Here is a 16,003-nt window from a genome sequence, read left to right as displayed (position 1 = left end):
CTTGTCAATCCTGGCAAAGAGCATTGGGCAATGGTGAAATGGATACTGCGATATTTAAGAGGCATATCCAAGTTAAGCCTATGCTATGGTGATGGAAAACTTGTGTTAAAGGACTACACAGATGCAGATATGGCAGGCGACATAGACTCTAGGAAGTTTACATTGGGGTTCATATTCACGTTTGCAGGGGGAGCAGTCTCTTGGCAGAGCAAGCTACAGAAGGTCATAGCATTGTCGACAACAGAGGTCAAGTATATTGTAGTCACAGAAGCATGTAAAGAGATACTTTAGATGAAGAGGTTCCTATAGGAACTTAGCCTAAAGCAGGAGTAGCACATGATCTATTGCGATTGTCAAAGTGTTATACACTTGAGCAAAAATCTAAGTCAGCACTCCAGGTCGAAGCATATAAAGATTCGATATCACTTGATCAGGGATACTTTGGAACAGAAGGTGTTATAGCTTGAGAAGGTCCATATAGATGATAATGAGCCAGACATGATGACCAAGACATTGATCAAGGACAAGTATGAGGTTTGTAGAAACCTGGCCAGCTTGAAGAAGGTGAATTCCTCCTGAGTCAGAAAGGGGGAGATTTGATGGGGATTTTCTCCTTAGGCTCGATTGGTCGAGGGTACTGGCTTGACCAATCGAGGCCTGGCTCGACTCGAAGTCCAACGACCACAGTCCGGGTTGCTCAACCATTCGTGGAGTCTGCTCGACCGGTCGAGGGCCTAGCTCGAGCAATAAAGGGTTACACAGATTCAGTCCGATTTCGGGAAATCACTAAGGACCAAAACCTTTAGAAATTAAGTTAATGGTAGCAAGTGCTAAACTAGAGTGCTTGTGAAATTAGCATTAATCACTTTAAATATGATCGGCAAGACCCAAACCGTGCAGAGTCATTGACGCTACATTACCCTAAAATCTAAAATCCATCCCTAAACCAGGTTGCTCTCGGAGCACAACGAAACTCCGTATCGGACCTGGACCGCACGTCGAAAGTCCGATTACCCGAAACTATTCGGATATGACCACATTCTTGGACTTGACAACTCTCTTGGAAATCAAGTCTTAATTGTATCTAGAAATGCACAACTTGAGCCTGGAGCAAAGTGTGTGAGAAACGTGAAAATATTTAGAAAAAAATCAATTTTTTTAATCTGAGTTGTGTCGCTTGCGGACCAAATATAAGGATTCGACCGTCAGAATCTCACCCAAATATACCCTCGGATCGGGAGAAATGTCCCACACATGTTGGTGTACTTGTGACCACGATCGAGTGACCGTGACCGTTAAACTGAAATGGCCACAGTCGATCTGTAAACCCGATCGGAACGAAAACTCGGCTGACCTAGATCCATAGTCGAGAGCTTAAGTCCGACCGCACGTGGAAAAGGAGCCACCGGAAGTGCTCGTTGGATCGGAACGATCCGTATTTGGATATAACTTAAGTATACCTTGGCCCTGGGGCCATTTTCATCAATCCCGAGCCTATATAAGGACAATAAACTCTCTCTCTCTCACCCCATACGAATTTGAGAAACCCTAGGGGAGAGAGGAGAGAAAAGAGAAGGGAAAAGAGAGAAAGTGAGAGTGAGAGTTGAAGATTCTTCCTGGAATTCGATCCCGCTACTCCACGCACTCAACCGCCGTTCCTGTATTTCCGACTCCATACTTAGGTAAGAAAATCTAACCCTAACTTGTCTTAGGATTTTCAACTATTGTAATAGATGAAATAGCTGACCTATTCCCTGTTATAGATGCCATAGACAAGACTTAACTTTTAAAACTGAGTTCGCTACGAGTCTACCGGCGAAAGGTGCGGACTATAAATGTTTAGGTTATGGTTTTCAAGGCTTTCAATGTCAGTTAATGATTTATGACTGACTTGAATTGCTATCACATGCTTAGACATGTTGTTCCTGCACTTTACACATATATATGAACTATGTTGAATATAGTGTATTCTTGGGTTCGTTGAAATGTTTGTATAAGTATGGATTTGCCATGATTAACTGTTGTAGACATATGGTTGAGGTATACGTGACAATTCCTTAGTGAAAGGATTTGCCCTAATACGTGCTATCACCAACATACGTCATGTATGTTGGAATATGTAGTCTAAGTGTTTGTAGAAATGTCTGAATGAACAAGTGTGTAATAAATTGTACTTTATATGGGCGTTGAGAAGAGATTCTCAACTACCTTAACGATGTGTATGATTTCCTCCATGTAACTTATATTCTTTGTCTGTTTTACTTAGACACTGTATATGTGTGAATTCATGTATAAGTTGAAATCCATCAAATGCTCACATGCTTGTATGATTGGAATTGTTGATCAATTCATTACGATTAGCTTGTATGATTATACGATATAATTGAATGTGTTTGGGACTACGTTATAGTCCGGCAATCGGTAATAGGCATTGAATAGGTGGCCGAGGTTGATTTCGCCACACGGGACGTGTTCGATGAGTCCGAGTCATACTTCAGTTGTGTCGGCGGTGGTTAGGCCACACGGAGTGCTTACGCACTTCATGTCGGTCAACTCAACGTGCGCTCGTACTAGTCGAGCTCGTCAAGTAACCCGATGTATGTTCACCATGTATGAGCGCATTGCTTGAATTTATGTACCAAAATCACTGGTGAAAACTCCTTTAACCTTGGTACCTCGATCCGCTAAGACTTATGAGCCGGCATGGTGGTATGGGACACCGTGGTTGAGTTCGGCCTACACTGGGGTGACGAGTCTCCCTGTAGTGACCAGTGAGCAACCCAGACTCGTGAGCCGAATACGGTGGTATGGGACACTGTATTCGAGCTGTCGGCCTACACTGATAAGGTGACGAGCCCTTTGTAGTGACCTCGAGCGTACGCTAAGACTGCGTAGAGGCGACGAGCCCTTACATAGCAACAAGAGTACACTAGGCCTGCACTGATAAGGTGACGAGCCCTTTGCAGTGACCTAGAACCGTAACATCGTATGAGATTTACTAGGATTGACGACCCTAGAATGGATCATCATTTGAGAATTGATACAAGGGAGGTACCTTAGCTTCCCAATTCTGCTGTATGAAAGGACTAATAAGAACTTGGTAATCATATTTATGCACCACATTGCATGTGGCATTTGGCTATGTGTAGAGAGCACGAGGAAGTGACTGACATGCGCGACCGTTAGATGAAGATTGCTGAGGGAGTGCAAGCGAGGGCATACATCATTTATTCATACCATTCTTGTATTAATCAGAGTATCTGGAGATGTTTGATTGTATTGATTTATCATTACTGCTTGACTGAATTGATAACATGTTAACCTTTGCTTTATTGTTTCACTGAATTGATCACTCACTCTCACATTACGGGACGGTGTCTTGAACACCAACTAGACCCTGTTGTAGGTTTAGATGATGGCGTAGCCTGGAAGGCAGAGTCGAACTTTGAGGATGATGAGGAGGCATTCTCATATATGCAGTATTCAGGCGGGTTCTCGTAGACCGCTCTGAATCGACGGGGTTTCAGGGTTATACTTGTAGTGGACTGTTACATTTTTTATATTTTGTATTTTGAAACAATACATGTAATTATTGACCTGAAAATGCATACTTACTTTGGCCACTTAAACTAGTCTATCAATTTATACATATTTGTTTTAGTTTTTCGCTTGCGTATTACAACAGTCCTTGGATTTGTATTGCTGATTTGGCTTAATCTTATTCATGTTTTATGCACTAATATAGATAACATTTAATCATCATTAACTATGTTGCATAAGTGATGCGTTGAAACTCGGGAGTTGGACTTTTACTCGACCCTCGATTTTCGGGCGTTACGTTTCGCAAGAGGTGAGAAAGGGAGTTGCCTAAATTATAAATAGAAATTCCTAGGGCTTTTCTAGGTAATGCAAGAGGGTTTCCTAAAGCTTTACAAGGGTTTGTTAAAAAGTTTATAGCTATCAAAGGTATGAGAGAGAGAGAGAGAGGAAGCTTGTGGAAGGGAGGTTATGCTCATAGAGGTGATCTATTGTGCACTCGACATCTCAACGCTTCTAAATCTTCATAATCGGTGAGATCTCTCCATTTTTCTTTATTCTCTTATTGTTTATCTACTCTTGCATGAGTGAAGAAGGTTTGATCCAAGCAGTGTGTACTTATGATCGGTTGTAACGTTCTACTTCATAGTGGATTGTTGATCTGGACGAGGTCCCATGGTTTTTACCCCCGATTTTCAGGGTGTTACACACTGCTTGGAAAAAGGAGCTGTGTAGTACATCGATCACGGGCGGCTGAGTGTTGCCTTAGGCTTGGTGCAGAATTAGCACATCCGTAATACGGTCGAGGGTTTCCTTTGGGGCCTTACATGGTCATCTAACTCTCTTGGTGGAAAGCTTTCATTTTTTCCGACAGATAACGAATCTTTGTATCAACGTTCATCAGATTTTGGTCCATTCCGTTGTTAGAGTTTCCATCGGCCTGAAGAGAGTCCTTGCTTTGATACAACTTGGCGCAGGAAGGGACGTGATGAGGTTGATCATCATCTTATTCATGGGATAACTACTCTGAATCCATGGATTTCTCAAGACTCCTCATAGAACATCCTCGAATCCACGAGGGATAAAAGCAAGAATAATTTCTAATAAATTTGAAATAACATGATTAATCATAACAAATAAAATTACAACTCTTTAAATAAGGAACTCAAACCTACGATGGAGTTTTAGACTTAAAACTCCACACCAACACGTGAAAAATGTGACTTATCATAAATAGTAGACTTACTATTTATAGACAACATCTATTCCTACTAGACTTTGTGGTTTAAGGGAAAAATAGTGAGTGTCCAATTTAGCCCAATTACATTATTCTCCTAACTTTTCTATTCCCTTTTAATACCAGGCATGACTTTTACAACTCAAATAATCAAAAGTTATACTCGAACTAAAACTTATCATTTATGGTAAAAACAAAACTAAACAGGACTTTTGACGGTCGATTTAATGAAATCTAATAAATTTGGCATGGGCAACCTGGCATATGAGGTTGGTTGGCTTAAGTAGGTCCTTCTACCCAAAATCATATCTAAAACCTATTTGCTTGTGAGGTTTGTGAGATACGGCTAATCCGGATAATTTCCGCCTCCCATTGAGCATGGTCCGCCATGAAAGTGCCTGTGACCCGATCTACATCAAGCTAGTATGTGATGATTGCCTTGGATTATTTTTGGCCATCCATTTGCAGGCCCCTAGCTAGTTGAATGGTTAGGATCTTTCATAATAAAAGCAGCCCTTGGACCATGGGGAACTTAAGTCGAACCCACTGGGTTGATGGTCCAATCTGGATCATCTGATCGATGTAAGGCCCGACTTAAATTCCGCACAGGTCCAATTCCTGCTTTTGTTCTGATTGAACCTACCATTCGATCAGGAGCCTGCAAAGACTGGCAAAAAATAACAAAGGCAAATCACCACATTCAAGCTCCAAAATATCCAATCATTGGGTGGCTATGATCATCCAATAGGAGCCATTTTTGTGACGGGGGACAATCCTATGTGGGCCCACTAGGATGACAGTCTTCAAATGAAACCCTTTGTTATTTGAAGAAACAATCCTTTGCTTGTTATAAACAATGAAAAATATAGTATTTACTAATTACAAGTCAATTCCGAAAAAAAAAAAAAACATGAATAAATGAATTGAATTTGCATATTTGTATTTGAGTTCTCTAATTCTAATTCAGTTGGGTGTTGTTGCATTCAAGAGGGAAGCCTTGTGGAAACCGCTTTGAATCATTGCAATAGTTATAGATCATGTAATTCTTTTGAACCCATCTCAACCTCTCTTCGCCAGTTGAATCCAGCTCTTGGGTGAGCCATCCGTTGTTGGTGGACTGAGTCTTTGAATCGCATGAAGACGTGCCCGAAGACCAAACACATGCATTGGCGTTGAAATTTCTATAGGAAGCAGTGAAGGGTGCTTGTGACCAATCGGTCTTGATGAGCCCGCCACGTGTGGCCCAGTCATCAGCGTTCCAGATACTCGAGTAGATCCTCATTGGTTGGTTCTTCGGGTATGCGACACCGTTCGACTCCATGTTCTTGAATTTTCTGATGGGGGTTCCATCCACAGAGAATCTGAAAGGTGGGTCACAAAGATAAATGTAAGAAAAATGAACTAGCCATTGAGCTAAGAACGTTAATAAATGCAACCCAGTTGGAATCATCTATAGCAAAAGTTTTCTATGGGTGAATGTTATCACTTTCAGCCCCATCACTTTAATCATAGGTGCTAAAAGATGGAAGATATTAAGAAAATATGACGGCTTACATGATATTCTGGGGATTCCAGAGGATGGAGTATGTATGGAAGTCTGCAGTTGGGTCGAACCATAGGTAGAATTGTTGCTCTCTGTTTCCCTTTCCTTGCGTGAACACATTGGTGTGGAGAATGTAAGGATCTCCGCTAAGGTTGCCCAGGAATTCAAAGTCGATCTCGTCCCATATTGGTCCTTGTGATGTTAGCTGCAATGCAATCACTTCAATGAATATGAGCTTACAGCAATTGCAAGGTTATCGTTTGGATGCTCAACTGAATTGATTGCAATAATTCTATTCGCTATAGTAGAAATCACCATAGTGGAATATGGTTATTTCCACTTTATAGAATCAATTTGTATTTCGATTCAATTGTCCATCCAAACCAGCAGAAAAGTAGACTGCGGCATTGAAACTTACATAGTATGCTGTAACGGTGCCGGCAGAGTTGCCAGGGACGAGCTTCAGCTGCATATGGATATTTCCGAAGAGATATTCATTCTTGGATTTGAATCCGGAGCCGGAAGCCTTGTCGAGGGAAAGGGTGAGTAATTCGCCATTGTTTAGGATTCTGACACGGCCGTCGCCAAATGTGGGATCGAAGTCTTGGTAGAAATTAGCAGCATTAGCTGGTATTAAAGAGGAAGCTAATAGTAATAACGGCAACATTATCAGAATATTAGTAGAAGAAGAAGAGGCCATGTGGAGTATATGATGGGAGGAGATGAGAGAGCTATAGTGGAAAGAAATTGCGGGAGAATGAGTGTTGTGGTTGATGTGGAAGTCGAATGGATGCGGGCATTTTTATAGGTGTAGGCAGGGCCGGTGCATGAAAGGCACGGAAAGGTTCGCTTTCGCTCCATGAATTGGAGACAGATGGCGAAAAACAGCACGCGGCTTCTTGATATTGTGGGACCCACAGGGAATAACGAAATGGAACGACTTTTTCCTTCGGACGTGGCCTGCTCGCACCTAACGCCACTGAGAATTAAGTTCTGAGGCTATTGGCACGCGTGGTGACTGAGGAAATTACTAGCCTAGTTTATGCCCACGTGGCTATTGCGTGCGATATCTTGTCCAGTAGTAAGGTTGATCCAGAAAAGAGCACGGTCTTTACAGTGACAGGATGGGTCACACATGTGTGATTAAAAATGATAGTTTGAATAAATGTGCCCGATGGACTTGATTGATCGAAATCTTGGCCACACCTGATGCTTGGAGTAGTTTGAATTTTGGAACAGGCAAGGGATCCTTGTGATTCACATGATAAATGGTATGGACTTTAAATACGTATGCCAAATTGGCACGTGTGCTAGGGGTGCACACCGGTTTCATGGTTTTACCGGTTAGATGTGCATCCCTAGTCATAACTAACCTCAATCTTTTATTTAAGTAGAGGTATATGATGCTCAGTCTGTTACACTTGGCACTCAGAAATTGTACATATAACGTATACTAATTAAATAGACCATCTGGATTGTGTGGGAAATAGTTGATGACTCTCAATATCAAAATCTTACTGTTTGGTCAATCCTAACCTTTGATTCCTGGGTAAATGTTTGTGGAAATAGGACGGTTGGATATTTTTCATTTTTAACTGTACAATAGATGTTCATCAATCCGATGGTTAGATTATCCAACAATATTAAATTTTTGGTCCAAATATGTCCGCACCTTTTACATAACCGTGTGGTAATTCACAATTGATGAGTAATAATTATTTACCTTTATATTTACGTCTGCATTTTGGAGGTGATGTTCACCGCTGCCTTCGTTTATAGCACCTGCATTTGTGGGGCCTGCTATAATATATGTTTGTTATCTACACGTTCATTCCCTCAGTCAGCTTATTTTAAGGCATGAGCTAAAAAAATGAGGTGGATCCAATCACACTCGGCCAGATCATCATATTTTTACATTTGTTTAATTGCTAAGTTACATCACACACACACCCACACACACTGTAGTGGGATTTCACCACTTATGGGTTTCGAGCCCACCTCGGGTTGAAACTCCTTAGGGTCTACCACTGGGGTAAGGACTCGAACCCCTATTGATTGTAACTCCAACCCACCCGTCGAGAAACGCACGGTACACCATCAAATGAGATGCCCCAATTTCTTGGAAGCACCCACAGTTAGACCTACGGATTGTATAAATCGCCGGTTTCCGGACAGGTACTTCTAATGGGTCTAATGAGCCATCTAAACTAAGACCCACATTTTGGACTGTCAAATTTTAATTACTTGCATGCCACGCCACGCCACGCCACGTGTACAAATTCATAAGTACCTGCGTATGAACCATCAGGCTCTGCCTGACTATCAGATGACTCCTCACTCTTGCCCAGGTGGTAGACTCTCGGGAGTTTTAACACCTGGTTGAGGGTTCGAGTACCCATAGGTGGTGAAATCCCACTACGTCATGAGTGTGTGGCAGTATATGTGTGTGTAAAGAAAAACATAAAAAAAGATTACCATCAGGCTCTGCCTGACTATCAAGTCTTTCTCTGGAAGAGTTGAGTGCCAGCGGGCAGCACGCGGAGCGGGACGCGGATTGCCTGCCAAAGGCATGGCAGAAGTTCATGCGCCGGGAATATAGGTGGGGACTTCCGTGTTTTTTGTTAAAAATCTACTCTGCCCATCCATTCTTTCAATTCATTTTAAGAGCTTGGGCCATAAATAAGGTAGATAAACTCAGGCAGCCACACGAGAGGGAAAAGTGGAAAAGAAATGTCTACCATTGAAACTTTCCTCGAGTCCACTTGATGTTTGTATGCCATCCAAACCGTTTATATGATCATAGCTACTGGGATGAACTGAAAACACAAAAAATCATAACCTTATATAAAACTTCCTTGGGCACAGGAATGTTTCAACGGTGGTTGTTCAATCCCCTCTGTTTCCTCTTATATGGCACACTTGAGTTTTGGATCAGCCTAATATTTGGCCTCATGTTCTTAAAATGAGCTGAAAACGGACGGATGGGGTGAATTTCTCACAAACATCGGGGAGGGCCCTCCTACCGTTCAAACATAGCTGTTACTTGAGTTTGGCTGCCTTGATGAATAGACCAGCCTGATGATATGCTTCCGGTGGACTGATGAGATCCTTCACACGCCTGCTCCATGGCACGTGTGGATTTTGGAAAAGGCAAGGGTTCCATGTAATACCCAATGATAAATAACGTGGATTTTGAATACGTATGCAAAATTGGCACGTGTACTTCAAATACCGTCTTCAATCTTTACTTGCGTGAATGAGCACTATTTTCTCGCCACCAGCAAACTTCAATCTTTTGACGCAGTTGAGCTAGTACCAGCCAGCTAGCTGATGTCAAATCCGAGTGAGCCCCACCATGATATATGTGTTTTATCCACAATGTCCATTCGTTTTAACATCTTATTTCATGGCATGATCTCAACAATGAGTCAGATGCAAATCTCAGGTGAACCACATCATATGAAAAAATGTGTTGACTGAAAGTCAACCATTAACTACTTCCTAGGCCTGCTGAAATGTTTATTTGCTATCCACGCAGTTGATAACGTCACACAAACCTGTATGAATGAAAAAACAAATATCAACTTGACAGTAAGCGTTCAATTCTCATTATTTTGGGTGGTGTGGTCCACCTGAGATTGCCTGTGTAAAACAGATACATCATTGTGGGGCCCATAGAGCATTGACTCCCGCTAGCTAGCTGGTGTTGGGTCACTCGCCTAACCGCGTACATCGTGCACCTTACACATGGCAGACATCCAAGTGCACATTAGAGGCATCTGTCCAGAAATGGGATGCTAACTCCAGATTCAAAGCTCAGGTGGGCCACACCATCATAAACTGTAAAATCATGCATAATCCGCTCAACTGGGTCGTGGAATTTCGTAATTTTCGGGTTTTTCCACACGTGGATGACCCACACAACGAACGGGTTGGATGATGTCTAAACAACTTCGTGGCATCCCCTGCACAATTTCGTAATGAATCCCTCTAGAAACCAATGGTGGGCATTTCCTCTCCGCTTTTTTTTCCCGTGGCATACGATAATGCTTTTATCTCTCGCTGTCCTTACCTTTGAATAATGGCCATTTGTTGGTTGAATTTGGGCCTTTGACATTTTCTCATTTTGACTGTTCACTGAAAGTCCTCCAATGAGCCAGTAAAAAGATAAAATCAGTATAACTTTCAGTTTACGTAGCCATCTAAAATAGGACCACATAGTTTGGACGGTCTAATTTTAGTTACTTGCATGCCACGTGTACAATTTCTTAGTGCGTGTGTATCAACCATCAAACTCAGCTATTGAAAAATATATGGACGGAATGGATGAAACAAACACATCATTTTGGGGCCCACGGATCACCGACCACCAGCCATTGGCTGGTGGCAGGGGAGTAGCCAATCCGTTTCCCAGGAAGCCGCGTTTGCCCACCCTCCATCTGTAGACAGCTCATACAGCGAAAGGGACCTTCCACTGCCATTCATACCTCTCCTCCCAACTAACAGCTATAAAAATGCCCACATCCATCTCATTTCCACATCAACCCCACCACTCATTCTTCCACAATCTCTTTCAACTATAGTTGTTCCATCTCCTCCTATCATATACTAGACATGGCCTCTTCTTCTTCTTCTACTAATGTTCTTTTAATGTTGCCGTTATTTCTGTTAGCCTCCTCCATAATACCTGCTTATGCTGCTAATTTCTACCAAGATTTCGATATCATATTCGGTGACGGCCGTGTCAGAATTCTAAACAATGGCAAGTTACTGACACTTTCCCTCGACAAGGTGTCCGGCTCCGGATTCAAATCCAAGAACCAATATCTCTTCGGAAATATCGATATGCAGCTGAAGCTCGTCCCTGGCAACTCTGCTGGCACCGTTACAGCATACTATGTAAGTTTCAATGCTGCAGTGTACTTTTCTGCTGGTTTGGATGGACAATTGAATTGAAATACAATTTGATTCTATAAAGTGGAAATAACCATATTCCACTACACTACAGAGGCATGTAAGATTCTCCAGTACATTGATTGCAATTGCTGTAAGCTCATATTCATTGAAGTGATTGCATTGCAGCTAACATCACAAGGACCAACATGGGATGAGATCGACTTTGAATTCTTGGGCAACCTTAGCGGAGATCCTTACATTCTCCACACCAATGTGTTCACACAAGGGAAGGGAAACAGAGAGCAACAGTTCTACCTTTGGTTCGACCCAACTGCCGACTTCCACTCATGCTCCATCCTCTGGAATCCTCAGCTCATCATGTAAGCCATCTTATTTTCTTAATCCATACACCCATTACTGAAGAAAGGCCCATTTCCAATTCACCCATAGCAAAGTTTTACTATAGGTGTTGGACACTGAACCAATCCATTATTCAATGGTGTGTGTATTATTCTAATATTGGATTGGTGACCCTACTTTTCAGATTCTCTGTAGATGGAACCCCCATCAGAAAATTCAAGAACATGGAGGCAAACGGTGTCGCATACCCAAAGAACCAACCGATGAGAATCTACTCGAGCCTCTGGAATGCCGATGACTGAGCCACCCGCGGCGGGCTTGTCAAGACGGATTGGTCACAAGCGCCCTTCACCGCTTCCGATAGAAATTTCAACGCCAATGCATGTGTCTGGTCATCGGGCACATCTTCATGCGATTCAAAGGCTCAGTCTACCAACAACGGATGGCTGAACCAAGAACTAGATTCGACGGGTGAAGAGAGGTTGAGATGGGTGCAGAAGAATTACATGACCTATAACTACTGCAGCGATTCAAAGTGGTTTACACAAGGCTTTCCTCCCGAATTCAGCAACACCCAGCAGAATTAGAGACAGAAACCAAAATACAAATCTACAAATCTACAAATTTAATTCATTCATTCATGTATGTTTTTTACTTCTTCTATTCATTCATTTGTAACCGATAATACTCATTTTATAAATCATCAGTTTTCATATTTATATGAGATAATGGAAGATCATATGCATTGAATAACAAAAGGGTGTGATTTTAAGTACAACAGCTTGCGCTTGACAGTTTCTGCTGCTAATCACCACTAGGAAACCTTTTTCTTTTTCTTTTCTTTTTTTTTTTTTTAAAAAAAACAGCCTGATAATAACTTTGGATTTTCCACCTAGTGGACCCCACATGGGATTTTGCTAGGCTCAAATGTAGCTCCGCTTGGATGATCATAGCGATCTTATAAATGGATCTTTTGGAGCTAGAATGTGGGGATTGCCCTGTATTATGTTTGGCCGTCCATTTGCAAGCCCCTGGTTGAATGGTTCTGATCTATCAGAATAAAAGCAGTCCTAGGACCATGTGGAATTTAAGTCGGATCCACTGGGTTGATGGTCTAATCTGGAGCATCTGATCGATGTAAAGCCCACTAGTGGTGCCAATGTACTAGCACATACACGCAGAGATCGTTTCATCATATGAACCATCCATATTTTGGGTCCTCTTATAGATGGATCATCACTGAATTATATTCCGGAACTGATGGACGGAATCGATTTCATGGTGGCTTCCAGTGGGCCCCACAGAGCTTTGGTTGAGAGGAACTCCCTATAACAAGTGCTATGGAAAAACCTCGCATCCCTGTAACCATGAACGGTTTAAACGGTCCTGTTTTTGTATCTGAATCATGTCTTCGGCCCGTATGCACGGGCTGGGCCCAGTTATTAACTGGCCTGTGTGCTCCTAAGAGTAGGAATTTCAATGAGCCAGGCTGGCTCAGCGGGCTTTTGGCACTGCACCACTTTTGGAGGGCTTTTGGCTGTAAATTGGGCCTGTAGGCCGTGCCCTAACATTTTGTCAGTCAGGCCGGAAGGTGGCCCGTTTAGGATTTAGGGGGCATTTTTGTTATACATCTTGCATGACTGAGCACTCGTAATGAGCAACCCAAATCTTGTACAAATAGAGTTGGGCATGGGACAACTCAACTTGGAAAACTCGACTTATTTGACTCGTTCATACTCGACTTGATCCAAACTAAGTGGGTGAATCTATCCGAACCGAGTAGACTTTGTCTAATCCGAGCTCAAACCGAGTCGAGTTCGGGTCACCTACTAACTTGACTCGATTCGAGCCGAAATCCAACTCCATACTAACTTGGCTTGATCCAAAACTCTCTCTCTCTCTCTCTCTCTCTCTCTCTCTCTCTCTCTCTCTATATATATATATATATATATATAATTAATTAATTGAATATTTGATTTGGGAGTTAGGTTGGTGTGAATTGGGTCAATTGGGTCGGGTGGCTAAGTTGAGTCAGGTGTCAATTGGGTCGGGTTGCTAGGTTGAGTCGGGTGTCGATTGGGCCATGTTGCTAGGTTGAGTCGGGTGCAAGTTGGGTCTACTTGGGAGCATGCTCACCTCAACTCGATCCACTAACTTGCCTTGAGCTTGACTCAAAATTTTTGGAAAACAAGCCAAACTCCAATGGTAAGCTCGAGGCCTTAAACTCGAGGATAGCACAAAAGAGTCAAGCCATGCTCGGCCCACCTCAACTCGACTCGGCTCGATGTACATCCCTAACAGAAATTGACCAAAAATCAATGTAAATTTTTTGGCAGAATTTCGAACAGTTGACCACAAAAGGTCAACCGGTCGGAATTATACTGATTTTTTGCTGATTTCTCCATAGGCTTCTTATGTTCTACGTGTGTTTGTTTGATCCTTGTCCTACATCACATCCACTTGGGGGGGGGGGGGGGGGGGACTTAAATTCCCCATCGGTCCAATTCTTGCTTTTGTTTTAATTGATCCTGACCATTTGATCAAGAGCCTGCAAATAGACTGGCAAAAAATAACACAGGCCAACCACATTCAAGCTCCAAAATATCCATGCATTGGGTGGCTATGGTCATCCGATAGAAGCCACTTTTGTGACTGGGGACAATCCTATGTGGGGCCACTTGGCTGACAGTCTTAAAATGAAACCCTTTTGTTATTTGATGAAGATAATCCTTTGTTCGTTATAAACAATGAAAAATATAGTACTTATTAATTACAAGTGAATTTTTTTAAAAAAAAATACATGAATAAAATGAATTGAATTTGTAGATTTGTATTTTAGTTCTCTCTCTAATTCTAATTCTGTTGGGTGCTGTTGCATTCGGGAGGGAAGCCCTGTGGAAACCTCTTTGAATCACTGCAATAGTTATAGATCATGTAATTCTTCTGCACCCATATCAACCTCTCTTCGCCTGTCGAATCTATCTCTTGGTTGAGCCATCCATCGTTGGTGGACTGAGCTTTTGAATCACATGAAGACGCGCCTGATGACCAGACACATGCATTGGCGTTGAAATTTCTATAGGAAGCAGTGAAGGGCGCTTGTGACCAATCTGTCTTGACAAGCCCACCACGGGTGGCCCAGTCATCAGCGTTCCAGAGGCTCGAGTAGATCCTCATCGGTTGGTTCTTCGGGTATGCGACACCGTTCGACTCCATGTTCTTGAATTTTCTGATGGGGGTGCCATCCACAGAGAATCTGAAAGGTGGGCCACAAAGAAAACTGTAAGAAAAATAAACAAGTCATTGAGCAAAGAACGTTAATAAATGCAACCCAGTTGTAATCATCCATAGCAAAAGTTTTCTATGGGTGAATGTTATCACTTTTAGCCCCATCACTTCAATCATAGGTGCTAAAAGATGGAAGATATTAAGAAAATACGATGGCTTACATGATGTTTTGGGGATTCCAGAGGATGGAGTATGTATGGAAGTCTGCAGTTGGGTCGAACCATAGGTAGAATTGTTGCTCTCTGTTTCCCTTTCCTTGCGTGAACACATTGGTGTGGAGAATGTAAGGGTCTCCGCTAAGGTTGCCGAGGAATTCAAAGTCGATCTCGTCCCATGTTGGTCCTTGTGATGTTAGCTGCAATGCAATCACTTCAATGAATATGGCTCACAGCAATTGCAATCAATGCATTGGACAATCTTACATGCCTGTAGTGTAATAAGGTTACATTTGGATGCCCAACCGAATTCAATTGCAATAATCCTATTCGGTATGGTAGAAATGACCATAGTGGAATATGGTTATTTCCAATTTATAGAATCAAATTGTATTTCAAATCAATTGGCCAACCAAACCAACCCAAAATTGCAATGTAGCATTGAAACTTACATAGTATGCTGTAACGGTGCCAGCAGAATTGCCAGGGACGAGCTTCAGCTGCATATGGATATTTCCGAAGAGATATTCATTCTTGGATTTGAATCCGGAGCCGGAAGCCTTGTCGAGGGAGAGAGTGAGTAATTCGCCATTGTTTAGGATTCTTACACGGCCGTCGCCAAATGTGGGATCGAAGTCTTGGTAGAAATTAGCAGCATAAGTAGGTATTAGAGAGGAAGCTAATAGTAATAAGGGCAACATTATAAGAATATTAATATAAGAAGAAGAGGCCATGCGGAGTATATGATGGTTGGAGATGGAACAGCTATAGTGGAAAGTAATTGTGGGAGAACGAGTGTTGTAGTTGATGTGGAAGTGGAATGGATGCGGGCATTTTTATAGGTGTGGGCAGGGGCGGTGAGGCATGAAGGGCATTGGAAGGTTCTCTTTCGCTATATGAGTTGGATACAGATGGCGGAAAAGGGTAGGCGGCTTCTTGATTTTGTAGGACCCACAGAGAATGACGAAATTGAACGTCTTTTTCCTT

The 16,003-nt window shown here is 42.3% G+C and overlaps 2 protein-coding genes and 1 pseudogene across 2 annotated transcripts; 1 reads left to right on the top strand and 2 right to left on the bottom strand.

Annotated features, from left to right (window-relative positions):
• Positions 1–5,607: 5,607 nt before the first annotated feature.
• LOC131217232 (probable xyloglucan endotransglucosylase/hydrolase protein 23) lies at positions 5,608–7,079 on the bottom strand. Its single transcript, XM_058212084.1, has 3 exons — positions 6,736–7,079; positions 6,329–6,522; positions 5,608–6,135 (listed from the first exon to the last, which is right to left on the bottom strand). Exons 1-3 carry the CDS (start codon positions 7,015–7,017, stop codon positions 5,733–5,735), a joined length of 879 nt encoding a protein of 292 aa, XP_058068067.1. The 5' UTR covers positions 7,018–7,079; the 3' UTR covers positions 5,608–5,732.
• A 3,787-nt stretch (positions 7,080–10,866) lies between these two features.
• LOC131217229 (probable xyloglucan endotransglucosylase/hydrolase protein 23) lies at positions 10,867–12,288 on the top strand (annotated as a pseudogene).
• Positions 12,289–14,398: 2,110 nt separating this feature from the next.
• On the bottom strand, positions 14,399–15,824 carry LOC131217231 (probable xyloglucan endotransglucosylase/hydrolase protein 23). Its single transcript, XM_058212083.1, has 3 exons — positions 15,469–15,824; positions 15,023–15,216; positions 14,399–14,829 (listed from the first exon to the last, which is right to left on the bottom strand). Exons 1-3 carry the CDS (start codon positions 15,748–15,750, stop codon positions 14,427–14,429), a joined length of 879 nt encoding a protein of 292 aa, XP_058068066.1. The 5' UTR covers positions 15,751–15,824; the 3' UTR covers positions 14,399–14,426.
• Positions 15,825–16,003: the final 179 nt, after the last annotated feature.

This window comes from Magnolia sinica, chromosome 10, assembly GCF_029962835.1.
Source record: "Magnolia sinica isolate HGM2019 chromosome 10, MsV1, whole genome shotgun sequence".
NCBI lineage: Eukaryota > Viridiplantae > Streptophyta > Magnoliopsida > Magnoliales > Magnoliaceae > Magnolia > Magnolia sinica.
The sequence above is the reverse complement of the archived record's forward strand: the minus strand, read 5'-3'. Positions and strand labels throughout refer to the sequence as shown.